Source organism: Mus musculus, chromosome 1 (assembly GCF_000001635.26).
Source record: "Mus musculus strain C57BL/6J chromosome 1, GRCm38.p6 C57BL/6J".
NCBI lineage: Eukaryota > Metazoa > Chordata > Mammalia > Rodentia > Muridae > Mus > Mus musculus.
In genome coordinates, this window is record NC_000067.6 from 183,299,695 (window position 1) to 183,320,399 (window position 20,705).

The following is a 20,705-nucleotide window of genomic DNA, read 5'->3' on the forward strand; positions in this document are numbered from 1 at the left end:
AACTGGACAAATGTCAAGATTTCTCTCCATTGTTGAAGAATATACCCTTCTATACCTTGATCAGTTAGCTGATGTAAGTATCACCCTCTATAGTAAATGAAAGTGTCATATGCCTGAAATACAAGGCCACCTCTCTCACTTGTGATGCAGTGGGATCTAGCAGCTGTTGGTACTGGGCAGCAGACCTCCCAATGGAGAGTGAAGAATACCATGTCTAATTGAAATTACAAAGGAAAATTAAATATGCAGGCTGCTCAGTGGGAATGAGAGTAACAGGCACATGCAAATCCTTTGTTGAGTCTCCACACTGACCACTGCACTCCACACTGACCACTGCACTCCACACTGACCACTGCACTCCACACTGACCACTGCACTCCACACTGACCACTGCACTCCACACTGACCACTGCACTCCACACTGACCACTGCACTCCACACTGACCACTGCACTCCACACTGACCACTGCACTCCACACTGACCACTGCACTCCACACTGACCACTGCACTCCACACTGACCACTGCACTCCACACTGACCACTGCACTCCACACTGACCACTGCACTCCACACTGACCACTGCACTCCACACTGACCACTGTACTAGAGAGCTGCAGAATGCCCTTTCTGTAATTGTCAAACTACACTGTCAGATTTCAGTAGAAATGTGGCGATTGGGCTAAACTTTGTAACATTCAGGCTTCACATAAATGAAGCCAAAAATTTACATCTTTCTAATTTACCAGAAATAGGATCATGTTGCCTTTTCTCATTTTTTTTTTTTTAACACACTCTTTGGGAGGAAAGACAGAAGCCAAGAAGGCCAATTGAAGATCATGATAATGCTAACAAGTAGTCACTGGTCAGATATCAAGAATGAAGGGAGAAGCCTATGATAATTAAGCCTTTTGATTGGGTGGCCATGCTGTCTTCATACAACATATGGAGGCTGGTTTATGGGGGACATGCTGGAAGGACTGTTTATATACTCTCAATTTAAGAATATTATATTTTGTTTTTAAGCTTATGTGTATGAGTGGTTTGGCTGGATATATTTTTGCATATCACATGTGTGCCTGGTGCTTATATGTGGAGGTCATGTCTATCCCAGGGATTGACTGAGGTAATCAGACTTGGCAGCTTTATCTGTTGAGTCATCTCACCTCTCTGTTCACAGTACTTTTTTTATTTGCAGAATATCTGCCTGGAACTGGTGGAGAGAAAACCTAGTTCTTCACTATAGATGGTTGAGGCACACTAATTTCTGCCTATAGAGATGATAAGGTTCTTGTCAGTCACTTATGGGCTTAAAGTGTACTTAAGACACTTCCTGAGGGCAGTCCTGTTTTACCTGTTGGCACCTTTGTAGGATACCATAGACTGCTTTGCATTTGTATGAGTTATATGCACTTGTGTGTGTAGTGGATACCCTCTGTCACTCCACTTTCCTTCTGAGGGAAAAATCTCTCCCAGAATATTCTCTGCCAGGCTGGAACCTAGCACACTTCAGCAGTGCCACTGTCTCTGCCTCCTCAGAACTGGGTTTACAGGTGTGCTAGGGATACTTGGCCAGTTATGTGGCTGCTAGGGTCCAAACCCTGATTGTCAGGATTGGCAGCAAGTGCTCTTAACTGTGGAACCATCTCTCCAGTTCCTCGAGACTAATATTGGACTAATTTCTTATCATTAGTACTAACCAACTCTTTGCTTTGTTCATATAATTACCCAGAGGGTGTAGGTTTTCTTTCAGTGCACAGAATCAGGTCTCACTTTTTTTTAGGATTGTATTCACATGAAATTTGGCTACACACACACACACATGTATGTGTGTCTGTGTATTTTTGCCTAAGCTTTTAAATAATTTTTGTTGTTTGTTTGTTTGTTTGTAAATTTTAGCACTTGGGAGGAAAGGCAGGCAAGTTAGAGGTTAGCATTTTCTACACAGCCAGCTCCAAGCCAGCCAGGGAAGGCTACATAGTGAGACCCTGTCTCAAAACACAAAACACTACCATCAACAACTAAAACTATTGAGACATAACTTACACACCACAAAACTGACACATTTTACATGCATAATGTAATGATTTTTAAGTTAAATTTACCAGCTTGTGGGGCTGTCACTAGGCTGCATTTAGAACATTTCCATGACCTCCAAAAGGTTCTCTGTGCTCCTCTGCATTTATACTGCATCCTTGAGTCCCCAACATATTCTCACCTATGATCTGTCTTCATGAGGTTGTCTTTCTTGGACATTCCATGTAACAATTACCTAACTCAGTTTTGTAATGGATTATTTAGCATAATCTTTAAGATTAATTTAACATGTCTCATGTTTTTGTTAGCAAACAAAATGTTATGTTGTATAGTTGCACCATGTTTTGTGAGCCCATTCACTACTTAGTGGACATTCACATTTTGATTATTATCAGCAATGCTGCCGTAGACATTTCCATGCAGTTCTTTTTCAAAATTATATTTTATTTTTAATTATGGGGTATGTGCACAAGTGTGTACAGGGACCTGAAGTTTGGAGAGCAGAAGTGTGGGTCTCCTGGAGTTGGAGGTACAGATAGCTCTGAGCTGCCTGGCATGGGTATTAGGAATGGAGCTTGGCTCCTCCCCAAGAGCAGTGTGCACTCTTAACCACTGAGCCATCTCTCCAGCCCATGTGATTCCTTATGTGACCATGCATTTTTATCCCTTTCATGAAGACAGATACCAATACGTAGGGTTGCTGGACCTATGCTAAATATGTGACTTTGAAAAGAAACCCCCAAGTTATTGTCCAAAGTAGGGATATCATTTCATATTTCTGCCAGCAATGGGAAGTTTCATTTTTCCACATACCTAGCATTTGTTACAGTCTAGTTACAGCCCTTCTAGAGGGTGTGTAGCATATCTTGTTGTGGTTTTAATTTATACAAATGACTAATATCATTGAATATCTTTTCATGTTTATTTTTTCTCTAAAAGTCTTTGTGTACCATCTAGATCTCTTGCTTGTTTTTAAACATTGAACTATCTTGCACATATAAAGTTCTGAAGGTTCCCTGAACAAGAAAAATGGCCATATTAATTTTCCCATATATCTTGTCTCACTAATATTAAGTTCATAAGAGCTTATGACTAACACTTTGGGGAAAAGCTTTGGGAGGAAATAAATATGTAGAAGCAGATACTAATTGTTTCCTTGTCTCAATGGGTTTGTTATTATGGATTTATCATGTGAATGGAATCATAGTCTTTTGGGGGGGGTTGTTTTTTCAAGACAGGGTTTCTCTATGTAGCCCTGGCTGTCCTGGAACTCACTTTGTAGACCAGGCTGGCCTCAAACTCAGAAATCCGCCTGCCTCTGCTTCCTAAGTGCTGGGATTAAAGGCGTGCGCCACCACCACCCGGTGGAATCATAGTCTTTTAATGTGGCCTCTTTCATTTAGCATATTTTTTAAGTTCACATTATAGCACACTATTTTAATTTCAGTCTTTTTTTTTTCTTTTTTAAAAAAAATTTTGTGTGTAGATGTTTTGTCCATATGCATATATGTGTACCACATGTGTGCCTGATGTCCACAGAGGTCAAGAAGAGGGCTGCTTATCCTTTAGGACTGGAGTTAGCAATAATTGTGAATTGCCAAGTAGGTGCTAGGAATTGAACCTGGCTCCTCTGCAAAATTAACCTGTGCTCTTAACTGCAGAGCTATTTTTTTCAGCCTTAGTGACAAATCCTTCATTGAATGGGTGTCCCACATTTTGTTTTTACAGCCATTAGTCATTGAGCATTTTAGTTGCTTCTACTTTTCAGTTGTGAATAATGCATGTGTGTGTGTAAAAATATCCCATGTGGACATATATTTTGAGTTCTTTGGGATGTATACCTAGTAGTTTAAAATTGCTAGGTCATGTAGTGAGTCTGTAGTTAATTATTTGGCAAACCACCAAATTTTTCATATGATTGGTACCATTTTCTATTTTTTTATCAGCTGTGAATGAGGGTCCTGATTTTTTCCCACACTCACCAATACCTGTTATTTTCTCCTTTTGTTTTATTTTTTAAATCATGTAGATTCATCTCTGGTTGGGAAAGGTTACCTGTCATTTGGTATGCTTTTTCTTATGACCAGTGATATGGATCTCTTCATGTTCTTATGTTTACATCTATCAAGAAAAATCCTTATTTGAATCATTTTCTCTAAACAACACTCTCTCTCTCTCTCTGTCTGTGTGTGTGTGTGTGTGTGTTTAAATGTAAGTCCTTTTTGTTATACTCTAACAAATAGGGTAGTAGCATTGATCCAACCTTGAAAACACTCAGAGGGCCTACCTGCTATTGCAGGCATGTGTATACCATGTGTGTGGAGGTCAGAGGACAACTTGGGAAAGTTGGCTCATGTGGTCCTTGGGGATGCAGTTTGGGTCATGAGACCTCATGGAAGTCCTCTCCCCAGCCCATAGCTGCTGTTTTACAGTACGATGATAACTGGGTAATCAGTGACTTCTGTTTTTGAATGTTGGGATTTTTTTTCCAAAAACAAATACCTTTACAAGTAGATTTTGATAAAGTATTTGTACTTTGTCATGGATGTAATTTGGGTCTGGACTAGTCAGCAAGTTGATAGGAGATTGGTAAAGCATCTCTAGTCAGCACAGCTATTGGTGCTCAGTGGTACAGTCTATACCGAATCTGGATAACTGCCTTCTGTCTGGTTGCAGGAGAAACTTGGTGCTAAGGAAAGCTGGACTCGATGTTCTGTTAGACCCTCCCCAGCCTTAGCACTTTGCTTTACTGTCTTAGCTCCAGTTCTGCCCAGGGAAATGCAGTGAAAAAGTACTGTAGTGTATTTACAGTTTGTGTCTAAGGGCGAGAGACCGACAGGATTACAACAAAGCATTGTGCTTCCCTGCATTTAAAAGATGGAGCTGTATCATCTTGCTGCTGCTGAGATTGCTTGCTTTCAGTTCTAAACAATGTTTTCTTCTCACAGATTAGCAAGACACTTACAGAAGGAGGCCCAAGCTCAACACAATAATTCTGAATTTACAGAAGAACAAAAGGTACCATAAAGCAATCTCTAGGTGCCTGTGATTCCCACTGATAAAGAAAGAGCTATAATGTTACTGTATGTCTCAGGGATGACCTTTGCTATTGGATAGTCAGTTGGTGTGTTCCTCCCTGGGTAAGACTGCCCTGTTCTCAGTATTCCTTAGTTACCGTAGTTCTTTGTGTGAGGTTGGGGCCTCATGGGCTTTTCCTTGTCCATTTTGGCATGTCCATTGTTGGTGGGGTTTTGTTGTTTTTGAGACAAATTCTCTCACTATAGAACCCTGCTGCTATTTTGGAACTCACTATGTAGACCATGATGGTCTTGAACTCACAGCATTTCATCTGCCTCTGCCTCATGAGTGCTGGGATTAAGGGCATATGCCACCATGCCTGGAAAACTTATGATTCTTACTTGAGTCTGTTCATGGTTAGTTTAGTGAGCATTCCTTTTAGTTCTCAGTAGTTTTGTTAGTATGACAGCTGGTTGTAACAGCCAATGGGAAGCTGCCAGGTCCTCCATTCCAGTGAATCCCCTGCTTGGTGTAGTAGGTTTTTTCATGTAAGATTCTACGTAGAACATCCTGACTCATGATACTTAGAAAGCTTTTCCCTGTTTTGAGTCAAATTTAAGTGGTAATGTTAATTCACTACTATATGCTTGTTGTATATTTTTAGGATCCTCCTTTCTATCTCTGTCCTTTTCTCTACCCGCATCTCTTCATTTTCTCTCTCTCTCTTCCCTTGCCCCCAGTTAGACAGAAGATGCAGAAGGTGACTAGTTACTTAGATATTAAAAAAATTAAGTCTAGATTAGGTGAGACTATATTCTTTGTATATGTTTAATTTTTCCTTATATAAATTGAATATATTATAGCACAATTACTTTATTTTTTTTTATGTTTTCTCGTAATGATCTTTTGAGCTATCAATTTCCCTAGGCAATGACAAAGTAAAATAGCATTTACCTAGATTTTTCTATACTGTACTAAGTATGAACAATTAGTTTTTGAGCAAGTGCTAATAATTTAAGTCTAAAGTTAGACTTAGCTTATTTTCAGTAGGCCCAGCTGTCCTAGAACTCACTCTGTAGACAAGGCTGGCCTTGAACTCAGAGATCCACCCGCCTCTGCCTCCTGAGCACTGGGATTAAAGGTGTGCGGCACCACTGCCTGGCCGCTTCATTCTTTTCTTTTTTTTAATTATTAATTATTAAGGTGTGTGTGAGAGAACAGTTTTCAGGAGTCGGCACTTTCCTTCCGCCCTCTCTCCACTTAGGTTGGCAGGCTTGCACACCTAACATGGTTCTCCCTTCTGTTCCCTGGGCCATCTGGCTCCTCAGTGCTTATCTTAGCATATTTGGACTCTGGCATGTCTAGACTTGAGGTACTTAGTCAGGGTTCTGCACTATATCAGTAGAGCACATCATTTTGACCTCAAGAGCAACTGAGGTTGGGTGACATTTCTTAAAACAGTTGTGAACAACGCCTATTGTGCTATAGTGCAGTGCATTTCTGCATAAAAAGCTCTTGGTTCTACACGAAGAAAAGTTTACATTTAAGAGTGAACTCCCAGATGTTAAGCTACATTTTTATCTTATTAGTTAAAAAAAAAGAATCCTGATTTTATTTTATATTACAGTGTTTTTTTTTTGTTGTTGTTTTTTTTTTTTTTGTTTTTCTCCCTACAGAAAACCATAGGCAAAATTGCGACATGTTTGGAATTGCGAAGTGCAGCATTACAGGTAAATACATTTTTCGTTGTTTTTTGTTTTGTTTTGTTTTGTTTTAAATTTCTAATATGATTGTTCTGTGGAAACATTAGGCATTCATGCCAAAAGCTGTGTCATCTCAGAAGTGTTTAAGAATTATTGGAGTTGATCAGTAGCATGCATACTTACATGAGTTAATATATATTTTGTAAACTATAGAAGTCAAAGATAGAAATTTAATTTTTTCTATTACATTTAGCCTGAAAGTTCCAAAAAATGCAAAACAAACAAAACCAAGTTTGAAACTTTTCATTTTCTAATTTGAAAGCAAGAAATCATTTTTGAATAATTTTAATGATTTGGTTTTTGCCACTTAAGAGACATAAGGTACAGTGAAATCTTTGTAGTAAAAAGATGTAATGTGCATATTTTAAATTTAGTCCACACAGTCCCAAGAAGAGTTTAAACTGGAGGACCTGAAGAAGCTAGAACCAAGTAAGTTTGATCTTCTGGTACTCTGTGGTCTCTTTTAGGGAAACAATTCATTGTAGATATTAGCACTATTTAGCATAGATGGTGATTTTCTCTTACTAGCTAGTTATATAGCATCTTTTGAGTCCTTTTTAAAGTTCTTGCAATATTTGTAGTAGTTACAATTTGATGTAAATATATATTCGCCTTTGTTCTGTTTTGGTGTCTTTTATAACACTAGTTTCTTAGAAAGTGTTTCCAGCAGAGCCTAAGGAAGAGTATATATAAGCTGTGGGTAGTGATGCTGTCCATCCTACATGGCATGGAACTGTAGCCTGCTACGGGCCTTGCTAGAAAATACTCCTTTGCTGAGTCTTGTTTTCTTCCTTTACAACTTTCTGAAGGAAGTAATTTCTTCAAATATTTTGGTGGTTAAGATGCTGCTCAAAAGGCTAGCACTTTTTTTCCCTTTTTCTTTTTGCCTGGTTCAGATGACTATTTGCTTTCTTGAAATGTCTGCAATATGGGCAGAGGTGAATATGACAGTGAGACGGTTATTGCATGGCTCTACGTGTGTTTGGAAACAGGGAAGAACAGTTTTCAGAGCCTTCTGTTAAGGCAGATTTCTAGGTAGGGAATCATAAAATCAGCATTGAGAACATGACAAAGTCTTGCTGTGGTCACATTCTCTCACTGTATAGTTGAGGAATGAGATGAAGTGACTAGCCCTGTCTCTCTGCAGCCCTTAGTCGCTGGGCAGGGCCTGAATCCGGGGAGCAGAGTTACTATTAGTGCAATCCTATTGGTGTCTCCACACCCTGGGTGTTTCATAAGCTGCCAGTTCCCAGTTCCCAGTTCTCAGCGTACAGCAAGTCTGAGAAAGGCAGACAGATGTAAGTTACTAAAGAAGTGAAATGTGCTTGTCATGGAAGGACCAGGGCAGAAAGGATTGCAGAGTCTGTACCAAGAGGAGTCAGGTTTCTGTTGTTTTGTTTGAGTTGGTAGAGAGAAGCAATAGAGAACACAGGACACAGATCTGCTGTGATTCTGGTGGCTTTTCCACAATTGTCAGCTGATCAGATTTCATCTCCTCAGAGCAAGATCCTTCTGCATATGGCAAGAATTATGGTGAACTGTGTCATTTCAATAGTTTTGGTTACTTTATGTAATACAGACTATAACCTTTTTGTTACAAGAACTGTAATTTTATATTCCTAAATAGTTTTTACCTGTACTCAGTATATATAGGGATGCCAATCAAATAATGTAAAAGGTTTTAATTTTTTCTGACCACATTTTTTCATGCCTCGAGCTTTTATGATTTCTTTAAAAAGCATTAACAAATACTTTATGTAAGTTTTTTTTATTAGTAGCTTTATTGAGATGATATTTAGATATCTTAGAAGTATGAGTCCTACTTATATTGTCTTGACTTTGCAGCCATCACCACAGTCAGTTTTAGGATACTTTCATCACCCTCAACAGAAGCCTGTACCCACTAGCATCATTCATTTCCCTACCAATTGTGACCTTCTCCAGTTTCCAGTTCTAGGCAACCATTGATTTAATTTATCTATAGACTTGTCTATTCTGAGCATTTTTTACAAGTGGAACCATACTTGGTCTTCTATGACTGGCTATATATAAGATATTTTGGAGAAAAACACATGGGTGGCTTTAATAAGAAGATTGTCACGCTGAGGCTAGTGTTCTTCTTGTTAGAGCACATACCCAGCATGTGAGAGGCATCCCCCAGAGCCACACAGAAGCAAACAGACAAATGCAGCAAGGTCACAGCTGTCATTGGGATGAGGGTGGCTTGGTCAGAGAAACTTGTAGGATTCTGATTCTTACAATTACTATTTTCAGTTAGGATTTTTGGGTTTTGTTTGCTTCAAACACAGTTTAAGAATCTTGCAGAGGGCTGGGGATGTGGCTTACAGGAATGAGGCCTTGGTTGGTCCTTTAGGGTTGCAGGTGAGGCAAAGGGGAGGGGTAGGGTAGATGGGGAACCTTATGCCTTATGCTAGGTGGGATCTATGAAGACTGGACACTGATTCCCGGCACCTCTCTGTAATCATCCTCTTTTAGTCCTCCCAGTGCCTCAAAGAACTTGGATTGGTTGCTTTTCTTTCTTGCTTGCTCCCTCCCCCCTCTCTTGTGTGTGTTTGTTTGTTTGTTTGTTTGTTTGTTTTTAAGAGTCATCAGCTGTATGACTTGACATTCGGAGAAGTTCTCTGCGCTGCCTCTTGTTGATGACAGCTCTGACACTTGTCTATGCCCTTGTGCTTGCTGATATCAGGAGTGGGTCTTGGATATGTTAATCCTAAATGCCATAGATTTCTATCTAGTTCAAACGCCTGAGACGCTATTGATTCATGCCTTAGTGGAATACTAGACTAAAAGTGGCTTGCTGTTCCTCTTGCTTGCTTTTTTTTAAGGCTTTTGTTTTTATTTTCAAGATTTATATTAGATTTATTTTGCTTTGTTGAGATGACAAGACCTTGCTGTGTAGCTCAATCTTGTCTGAAACTCAATTCTCTCCTATCTTAGCCTCCAAAGTACAGGAAATATAGTAATTTACCACTAGCTTTGCCTTCATTTTAATATATTTTGAATTAATATAATGCTTTTCATTTGAACTTCTTGACCTTAAAAAAGTTGTTTTATGTCTATCTTATCCTATCTATCTATCTGTCTGTCTGTCTATCTATGTATCTATCTATCTATCTATCTATCTATCTATCTATCTATCTATCTGAAAGAGTAGAAGGCTCACTGATGGTCTGAGTAGATATCAGAGGATAACTTGAGGACAGCGTGTAGGACCTCGGACCTGGCAGCAGGCTCCTTACCCACTGAGCCACCTGCTGGGCCAGCTTCCATGCTTCTGGATGATTGACTGAGCCACCTGCTGGGCCAGCTTCCATGCTTCTGGATGATTGACTGAGCCACCTGCTGGGCCAGCTTCCATGCTTCTGGATGACTGACTTGTTGTTTTTCTGGAAAGAGCATAGCTATGTCTCCTTTACCTCAGTAGGACAAACTGTAATTTTTAGTTTATCAAAGCTGGGCACCTAGGAGTTATTTCTATCAGAAATATTTCCTGCAACTCAGTGTTTAACTACACTTTAGGTGAAATATTCTTATTCAAGCTGTCCCTTGGTTGTGATCCTTCTGTGGAAAATAATAACATCAGCTCTCACTGTGTTGGACTGAGGTAGTACATTTTGCTAATGTCTTGTTTCCTTAGAGTTTGAATCTCTTGAGCTCCTGTCTGTGAGTGTAGTAATTCTAGTAACTTTTGCTTTACTCTTCAGAATATACTGCTTACTCCAACCTATTTCCCCTAATTCCTCTCCAATAGCCATCTTTTAGAGCACCACAGAAATCCCACCTTGCTGAAAGCTTTCTGTGTTCTCCTTAGCCTCAACTAATGACCTCTCCCCCTCTACGCTTTGTGCTGTTTTTATGCCCACTGTCAGAGTCTGCCCTGTATTTCCCTAGTTCCTATTTATCCCATTCTTCTGAGTCCTTACAAACAGCCTTTGGGTTCCCCATGAACAGTCTATGCAGTGCTTTGTTTATGGGATAAACTTGGTTTGTGCTATATTCAATAGATTTGTGTGTCTTAAGAGGGAGTAATCTTACATAGCTTAAAAAAAACATTGAGAATGAAAGTAGTTTTCCATCTTTACCTACCGTGAAGTGATACATTGCTAGAAGAACATGTGTTGAATTTCCACATGTGTCATTTTTTAGAGCAGGAACTACAAGGTGATGGCAGGTCACTTCGGCAGTCAGAAGGGCTGGGAGCTCTGGATCTCAGTAGGAGAGGGCACCACTGCTTGTGAGTGCTTGAAGCTGAAGGCTCGTGTGAGTGGTCCTAGCTAAGGAGCTGGAAAACACTTAGTGAGGTCTGGGGAGAGCAGAATGGCTCAGACTGCAAGACACTTGCCACCAAGCCTGACCACCTGAGTTCAATCCCCAGGACCCACATAGTGCAAAGAAAGCACCCATTCCCAAAAGTTGTCCTCTGACTTCCACAGTGCACACACTCAAAATACATAAAATATACCAAGAGACATGTGCGTGAAGCCTGGCTTATGGAAGCAGGCTGTTGGGAGCATTCCTGGTGTTGGTTGTTTATAGAAGCACGCGTGCCTTCGGGGACCGCAGCAGGGCCTCGGATCCAATGGAACTGAAGTTAAAGGTGGTTGTGAACTACCTTGAGTAGGTGCTTGGAGCTGAATTGTGGTTAAAGAATAATACATGCTCTTAAACTCTGAGCCAGCTCTCCAGTTCTAAGTTAATACTGTCCAAAGCACTGATATCTAAAAAAGTTTACAAAATGCAAAACATTTGCAGTTGTGGTAACACATGCCTCTGTGTAATTATTCTACTCTGAAGGCAGAGGCAGAAGGATTAGGAAATCAAGTCTAGCCTCAACAATGTAGGGAGTTTAAGGCCAGCCTGACCTACATAAAACCCTGTCCTAAGGGAAAATATTCTTTATTACTAATATAGTGTTCAACTTGTTTTATATGTTTAAGGGTTGGCTTTTTCTCATTATTATAAGACATGATTTCTGTGTCATATCTAAAAGAATGACAAATGCTGTCATCTTCTCCCATTTTTAGTGTTTACCATGATACCAAGGGAGTAATTGCTGGTTACTGAGGTAATGGTTTATTGTAATCATAAAGTTCAGAAGGGATACTGTTATGCTTAGAAAAGGCAGAACTCCTCTGTGAGAGAGGAAACGTAGGATTCTAGTGAGCGAGAGTGGAAAACTGTGGTGAGGACTGATTGCGGCAGAGCAGCGCAGGCTTCTACCTCACTCTTCATCCAACCATAGCCGTCTGGGAAGGAAGTGGCGTTCCCTTGCCAGGACTGGGGAGGCACGTTACTTTAGCTTAGTTATGCAAGTGTTCATCATTGGAATTGTAGGGCTGGGATTTTATTTAAACCTACTTTGGTCTTCTGATAACTCTCTTCTGATAACTTTCTCTTGCTTGTAAACTTTGTGCTATTTGAAGAAGCCAGACTCAAGCTAGATGTGGTCAGATATGTCTGTTCAAGAGGCTAAGGTGGGAAGATTGTCATGAGGTCAAGGACACTGTCACATAGTGAATTCTAGGTTGAGATACTTAGTGAAACTGTCTCAAAAAAAAAAAAAAAAAAAAAAAAAAAAAAAAGCTCCTCACTCCTACCCCAAAGCTCTGCTTCCTTCTCTGAGCCACTGTTGCTCTTGCTTCTTTTGGAATACTGGAGAGCTCTGACCCCAGAGTGGCCGGAGACAATGCTCTATCCTGGTTCATAGCTCCAGTGACTTCTTACAACATAGTTTTGAAGCACTGACCCTGTGGACTTTGGCTGCTCTGCCATCTCTCTTCCTAGTTACACAGCTTTCTGTGTGTCCGTCCTATCAATAACCACATTCATACATGAGCCTCTTCACTTGGTATCTGTTGTCTGTTTTTCTTGAGTTGCTCTAAGGTCCAAATGGGAGTTTTGATGAGTGTATGTCTCAATCTAAAAGCTATCCACAGCCAGCATTCATGTTTGAAGACTTCCCTTGAGGATAAGCTCTACTGAGTCTAGATCTGTAATATGTTAAAATATGTAATGTAACTTTATCATAAGAGAAGAATCAGAAGAATAACTTTTCTGCCACAAACCTTTGTAGTTTTAAGCCATTGAGAGGCCAGTTTTATTCAAGACAGAATAAACTATGGTGTGATGCTCTTCTGCTGTCCTCTAGCATGCTCATATTTATATGATATCTGGTCTATTTGTGGACGTGTTTGTTGTCTGTTTTTCTTGAGTTTGGTTTAATATTCATTTAGGGGTTCTTGATCACTGTATCCTAGGAGAGTAAACCATTGTGGGCAGTGAGTGCACAGCCACTAAGGAAAGAAGACGGTAGAAGAGTATGGGTAGGAGCTAAAGTGAGAGCGGGCAAGTCAGTAAGAACTGTGCCTCAGCACACACAGAAGTTGGCCAACAACCGACAGTCATTGGAATATGCCGGGCCATTGCCACTGGTGCCCTCTGGAAGTTTAAAGGCTGAGTGCTGAGCACTAAGACACAAGGGCCTTTTGTGTTGCCCATTTCAGACTGTGGGTTCACCTACGTGTAATTTGTAGCTTATTATGTGGACCTATAAGGCAGGAAGTAAAAGTTATCTATTTAGTTCACTTCTGCAGCATCACAAAGCATCTCCCTCTATCTTATGTGCCCAAAGGGAGCTGTGGGAGGCGAGCAACCACAGCCAGGACACAAGACCATGTTGTCTAGAGACTTCTCTTGAAGATAAACACTCCTTTGTCTATATCTGTAATATATGGAGATATACAGTAAGTTTTACCATAAAAAGAATATGATAAATATAACCATGCTAACACAAACCATATCAGTTTTCGAGGAGAAAACTTAAGACAGCACAAGATATGTTCCTGTGTCTCTCTGATTGTCATCTTTAATGTCAGTCCTTTAATTAAAGCAGTACCAGAGGAGGTGCCCATGTCTCACGCAGGAACTTGTACATAGTAGAAGAAGGGCTGGGGAGCTAAGCCCCCTCAGACCTTCTGCAGACGAGTGCACAGGGGCTCTGGAAAGAGAATCTGGGGGTTTAAAAATAGACTTAAATGTGCTGGGCAAAATCGATAAAAAAAAAAGCTCTCTGAGCTACAATGTTTGATTTTCATAGAAAAATTCATGTTTCTTTGTCTTTTTATTATAGTCCTGAAGAATATTCTTACATATAATAAAGAATTCCCATTTGATGTTCAGCCTATTCCATTAAGGTATTCATATTTATATTCTTCCCTTACTGTCTTCTTTATACCTGCTTTTCAGATACGCCTGTTGTTGCTTGATACACTTTGGGATCATTGATAGTGATTGATATCAGCATCGGTAGCACTGTGTCAACCTCTTAAACTCCTATCCTGTGGAATACAGTTTTGAGGCTTTGTACTAAGTGTACTAAGTGTTATAGCTCATTGTTTAAGATTTTTTGTTTTTGTTTTTGTTTTCTTCTTCTCTCTTTTCCATGTAGACGTATTTTAGCACCTGGTGAAGAAGAGAATTTGGAATTTGAAGAAGATGAAGAAGGTGGTGCTGGAGCAGGGCCTCCTGATTCTTTCTCTGCTAGAGTTCCTGGTGAGCATCTTTATGCAGCACATGCACTGCTTTATCCTGCAGGACATGTGGAACTTACGTGGGTGTTTTCTGGTGGGGAGGAAAACGTCTCCAGTGCCTTTGACAACCATAGGCAGAGTTTCATGGCTAGGTCACTGTTAGTGGTTGTTTGAGGCACATAGTGTGAAAGGATCATTGCCTTAGTGGTCTTCAGAACACGTGCTGAGATTCACCGGCATCCACAGCTCACATAAACAGTGAGGTGTTAAGGGGTGAACAGAGGCAGATGGAAGTCCTCATCAAACCCAAGATGCCCAATGCCAGCCACAGGTCAGCCTTGCAGGTAGGCTTTGCGTTGGGCCCACAGCATCAGCCTGTGTCTGTGGTGCTTAATCAGTCTTTAACCAAATCGTAGCTGGGGTACCTTTACCTAAGAGGAATAAAGGATACACGCTGAGCCTTTGTATTTGTGGACAAGCTTGGGTGAAGATCTTCCTTCCCTATGAATATAAATAACTTCAGGGAGATTACACATGGTGGCTGCTCCGACTGGTGGTCTTTTTCAGGTACAAGACATTGATTCTACTCTGCCTTGCTTCTGAAGAATGATGTTTCTTTCTTTTTTAAATGTTATTATTACATTTATTCATTTTTAAAATTTCATGTGTTTTTGCTTGCAAGTATGTATGTGTACTACATGCTTGCCTGGTGTCTGCAGTGTACTAGCCGTTATTACTGTTGAGTTCAACACAATTTTATAGAGACTTTTTAAAAGCACCAACTGTGAAAGAAGTTATTAAGAAATTTGACTATCTTAGCATGAAATTCTCATAGAAGACACTGTTAGAGACCAGGCTCATCTAAGCAGCCTGTCTGTGGTCTGTGGTATTAGACAACAACAGTGTTTGATGTCTTCTGGGAGAGTCATTAGAGGCCTGATGGGGACAGAAGGACCACGGGTGCCCTAGCTCATCGGTCATCCCTTTCATGCTCTGGTGCCCCAACAGAGGTGTGTCCATGGTGTGAAACTCAGCAAGCTGCATTTAAAATTTAGGCATTTTAAATGTGTGTGTTGTGTTTCAGTACAGGAATTTTTTTTTTTAAGGAAAAAAACCCTCTTAAACTGTTTTGTTTTGTTTTGTTTTGTTTTGTTTTCTAACATATTAGAGATCTCTTACAACTTAATAAGGAAAGGACATTTCAGCACCCTCTTCAGAAAGGAGAAAATCCAAATGCATGATTTAGTACAGAAAGGTGTGCTGCTCTGTTGACCTTCAGAGACCAGAGGAGCTGCAGCCAGATCAGTGCCTCTCCACACCTAAATTAATTCGAGTAAAGCACTACAGAAAACCAAAAGCCAGAGGACTACAACAGCGCTCACTTGCCAGTGCAGCCATGAGCTGCTTTTTACTAAGGTGCTAAGTTTCAAAGTCAGGTCGCCGAGAAAGCACTCTTAGACACCAAGCCATGTTCCCAACCCACTCAAGTTTAGTTGGTGAATGGAAACATTTCCAACGTTCAAATTGCTCTTCCAGAATAGAATGAGGAAGAAAGCAGCAAATTCGGCTTTAATAACCTACCTAGCAATTGAATCTAGGAATACTAAACTATAAACTATGACTAAAAGATTTCCTGGTCTTTGCTCTCAACCGCCTCCCCCCACACCCCCTCTGGTTTTGTTGTTTCTTGAGACAGGGTTTCTCAATGTAGCTCTGGCTGTCCTACAACTCCATTTGTAGACAAGACTGGCCTCAAACTTAAGAGGTTTGTCTGTCTCTGCCTCCAGAGTACTGGGATTAAAGGTGTGAGCCACTCCTGTTTTGTTTTGTTTTGTTTTGTTTTGTTTTGTTTTGTTTTGTTTTGTTTTTGGCCTGCATGTATGTGCATCATGTTCATGCAGTGCCCTCAAGGTCCAGAAGAGGGCATCAGATATCTTTATACTGGAGTTAGCTATGTAGGTACTGGGACTTGAGCCCCGGTCCTCTGAAAGAACATCCAGTTATCTTAGTTGCTGAGCCATCTTTTCAGCCTCACACACTTCTCAGGCTTCAGAATAACAAGATTTTCCTGTCTTTGTTTTTCTTAGAAGTTGATAGTGAGTGTGATGTGTGGTTCCGAGTGCACTGCATATGTGGGTCATGTGGATGGACTTAGTGATTGTGCTAGCTTAGAATTAGGCTTCCTTAGTAACATGAACATTGAATGAGCTTGCCGTAATAATTCTGCTTTTATGGTGTTTGTGGAGTATGGAGTGCAGCTTTATCTTGCATATAATTAAGTATTTATTCCCAGAGAATAAGACCAAGCCAGGTATGGTGGCACATGCGCAGAGTGTCCATACTCAGGAACCTAAGAACATCCTAAAAGCCAAAAAGGAATAATACAGTGTTTGAGATTGCTAGAAAGCAAAATGGTAATGCCTGCCTGGTTGCTAAGTTACAAGGGAGCTGTGTCTCTCTTCTGCTTGCTGAAAGTGTTTCTGATGGCCTAATTGTCACTGTGGTTCCTCTGTTGCCAGGTACTTTATTGCCACGGTTGCCATCGGAACCAGGGATGACGTTACTCACCATCAGGATTGAGAAAATTGGTTTGAAAGATGCGGGGCAGTGCATCGATCCCTACATCACAGTCAGCGTGAAAGGTCAGAGCCCCGCATGTGGGTGTCCTTCTGCCAGACACCATGCTGCTTTCCACTTGGAACAGGTTGTAGAGCCCTGGCTCCTCTGTCTGTAGCAACTCACTTTAATTCACTTTATGATAGGAAGTCCCTGGAACTGATCTTTAGTCCATCAGTGAATGCTTCTGATATTTTAATAAATATATTTTTAAATGTATAGATTAGACTCACTTTTGCGTTTGAGCTTGTCCTTGTTTCTTATTATACTTCATATTCCAGACCCATCTAAGGAGCTAGCTAGCCATGCACAGTCCTCTTAGCAGCAGAGACAGTTTCCAGAATACAGAATTAAGAAAATACCCTCCTTTTCCACAGGTATGTAGGTTGAATAGCCCTTTGATTCCTATAGCAGGTTTCCATAAGGTGAATACTGAAGTGGAGGGTGAACATGGAGATCAGTCCCTGAGAGCCATTGCAGGACAGCAAAGGATGTTTTCAGAGTTAGAAAGTGTGATTAAACTGGCCGTTCCCCCTGCATTGTTAAAAACTTTAGAGAACGCATAAAGAGACCTTGTTTGAAAAAAAATTACTAAGAACATTATTATTGATTCATAAGAGTCACGTCATCATTGTCAAGAAGTGACTGCACAGTTAATACAAGTGGTTAATTTGATGCTGCAGGTTAAAACTAACCAGACAACCAGATGTGAGCTGAAATTAAATGGAGGCAGCTTGCATCACTTGTAGAAATAAGCCCAGATCCATAGGTTCATTAGCAACAATGAAAAGAAATTTAGCCACAGAGAGAATTTGAATAAGCAGAGACCATGGTTGTGATAACTAATGGTAATCGTTTCAAGTAAGTGGTTCTCAATCTTCCTAATGCTGGGACCAGTTAGTGCAATTCCTCGTGGTGTGGCGACTCCCAACTGTAACATTATATTTGTTGCTACTCATAACTGTAATTTTGCTACTGTATGAATCATAGTGTAAATATCTGATATGCGGGATATCTGATAAGTGATCCTCAAAGAAGTCACAGTCCACAGGTTGAGAACTGCTGCTTTAAGAATAACCAGCTATCTAGTGTGAAAAGTAATGTACTCTGCACATTGTTTAATAGACCATTTATAGAATGATATCACTCATTCAGGAAGATATTTTTGAATTAACTATGAAATACTGAATGATATGTAGTGAATATTAAGTTACCTTTGCATGTGTGTTGAGCTGAAAACATGATTTTGTGTAATTACCTTTAAGAACTGAAATAATCAGATGGACCTATCAAATTAATATCTTTGTTGAATAATAAATATATAAACACTTATTTGTTAAGCCTAATGCAGAATTTGATTAAGTGGGGATTCTGGGTCCAGGAAATTAAAGCCATATCCAGTAACTGAGTATACCATCTGTTTGTGGTAAAGCAGGTTATGTTTTAGGAAACATAACTAGAATGTAGGTACAATGTACAAATTTCTTCACTCATGAAACAGGGGTTTTTGTGTGTTCGGTTTTTTTGTTTTTGCTTATTTGGTTTTGTTTCCTTTTGCTTTGGTTTTGGCAGCTCTCATGCCCATCTGACTTGAATACAACTGAGGAATTCTGACTTCATTTTAGATTTAAGGCCTTTCCAGCCATGCCCTTGATCATTGTTGGGAAATAGCAGCTGAGGACTGGCCGCATTGTAGCAGAGTATATAAAGTCCAGATTTTTGTTGCACATATGTGTCCTCAGGAAACAGAAAGTTCTTCCCCTTCTTAAAGATCAAATTGGATCTCCTGCAGACTTATTTTTCCAACCCTGTGGTCTCCATCCTCTCAGGTCAGCTCACTCCACACACCCATGGACCACAGCAGTTCCAGGCCCCTGCACATATAGGCAGATCTCTGAGTTCCAGGCCAGCCTTGTCCACAGATGGAGTTCTAGGACAGTCAGGGCTGTCTCAAAAACAAAGAGGGTGGGGGTTGAGAGCAGAGACCAGGGAAACTAATTTATAGTTTAGCATTCATAGATTCAGTTATTAGGTAGGGCCCCAGAATCCCTCCCCTATTCCACCTCTGCAGGATATGTGGCCTTTGGTGATCAGTAAATTTGATTGCCCCTAAGTGGAAACTTGTTTCTCTCTAGATTTGAATGGCATAGATTTAACTCCCGTACAAGACACTCCTGTGGCTTCAAGGAAAGAAGATACTTACGTTCACTTTAATGTGGACATTGAGCTCCAGAAACACGTTGAAAGGTTAACCAAAGGTTTGTGACCATAATCTTCTCTTCCTATGGACAGCACTCACTTGAGTATGTACACAGTGGTCCTATCATAGTCCGAATCTGGCAGAAGTCAGTGTCACCTGCATAGTTGAAGAAATCCAAGTAGTCATGTTTTTTAAATGTTGAAAATGGATGGTGTGTTATCTGGTTGTATAATGGCACTAAAATATAAGTTCTTTACTATTAAAATGTCAGGCTTGGGAGAAGGCTCAGTGGGAGGACCTGTGCTAAACCCACTGCACCCATGTAAAAGCCAGGCATGACAGCCTGCCGTGCTGGGAGATGACACATGAGTGCATTCTTGAGGTTTGCTGACCAGGCAGTCTAGCCCCAGGCTCAGAGAGAAACCCTGTCTCAAAAAGCAATGTGGAAAACTGATTGAGGAAGATATTGACATTAACCTCTTGCTTCTGCACTTGCACACACACATAACCCTTTCCTTCCACTTGCACTGAGTAGAAAAATGCAGAACATGTAGTTCATCGGAGGGAAGATGAAAAAGAGCCACCTTTTAGCACAGATCCTTACAGTAAATATTAGCAGTTGCCATTTGTCCACTGACGTCAGTGTTCTCTGTAGAGAACCTGAGGCTCAGCTGCAGTTTCTGAGATGCCAAGCTCTGCAGGAAGTGTGTGTGAAGTGAATGCCTTTTAGAACGCGTTCCTGCAGCCTCTGGAGTGTGACGCTTTACTTCTCAAAGCCAGAGCTGTCGCAGAAGCAGCCCCTTGCCTCTGATAGAGGAGCATGGTGCAGCACAGCAAGTGTTTTTTCAAGTCCTTCAGGTCATTGATAGACTCCAGAACTTGAAACCCCCTTAGAAGAGTATGTGTCAGAGTGTTCTGGGTTAATAAGGAAGAGACTGCCTCTCCGAGTGTGCCTTACCCCGCTGGCTTCTCCCCTGCTGCGTTAGATCCATTTCTGCCCTGAAGGGCAGACAGTGGTGGCCCTCACTGCTCTCTCTGTCCTGATGCTGTCGAGTCCTTGAACCATATCAGGGCTTCACTGCTCCTTTTCTCCAGATTTGTACTTAATCTTTAGTCACTATAGTTCATTAACTTTCCTGTTTATAAACCTTTAAGTCATCTCAGCACATTCTAATTTTACATTTCTCTTAACAGTTGTGTGGAGTGCAGAGGTCTGCATACCAAGACATCTTGTTTTCTTATGATATACTTGAGTAAGAAGGATGGTGACCTGTTTGGACTCAGGGTTTCAAGCCATGCTTTCAAGACGTGTGACCTGATAGCTCCAGAGTCTCTTTGATAATTAGGTGTGGCTGCTGTTGGTGTAGGAGTGGGAAGAGATCTACAACTCTGTGGGTCTATAGGGTCCTGTGCTTAGGGAAGTTGGTCCCCAGTAGCCTGACTGTTGTCATACTTTTGTGTGAAGGCAAGTACATGAGCATTGCTCATCCTCCCCTTCCTTCCCTCACTCCCTCCCCTCCTCC

The 20,705-nt window shown here is 40.7% G+C and overlaps 1 protein-coding gene across 1 annotated transcript in view; it reads left to right on the top strand.

The window, feature by feature from the left end:
* Aida (axin interactor, dorsalization associated) overlaps positions 1-20,705 on the top strand; it is a 27,442-nt gene that overhangs the window by 2,635 nt on the left and 4,102 nt on the right. Inside the window, exons 2-8 of the mRNA NM_181732.4 lie at positions 4,984-5,053; positions 6,730-6,783; positions 7,191-7,245; positions 13,967-14,030; positions 14,285-14,388; positions 16,886-17,008; positions 19,118-19,240. Coding sequence (NP_859421.1) covers positions 4,984-5,053; positions 6,730-6,783; positions 7,191-7,245; positions 13,967-14,030; positions 14,285-14,388; positions 16,886-17,008; positions 19,118-19,240 — 593 coding nt within the window. The remainder of the gene's footprint in view (positions 1-4,983; positions 5,054-6,729; positions 6,784-7,190; positions 7,246-13,966; positions 14,031-14,284; positions 14,389-16,885; positions 17,009-19,117; positions 19,241-20,705) is intronic.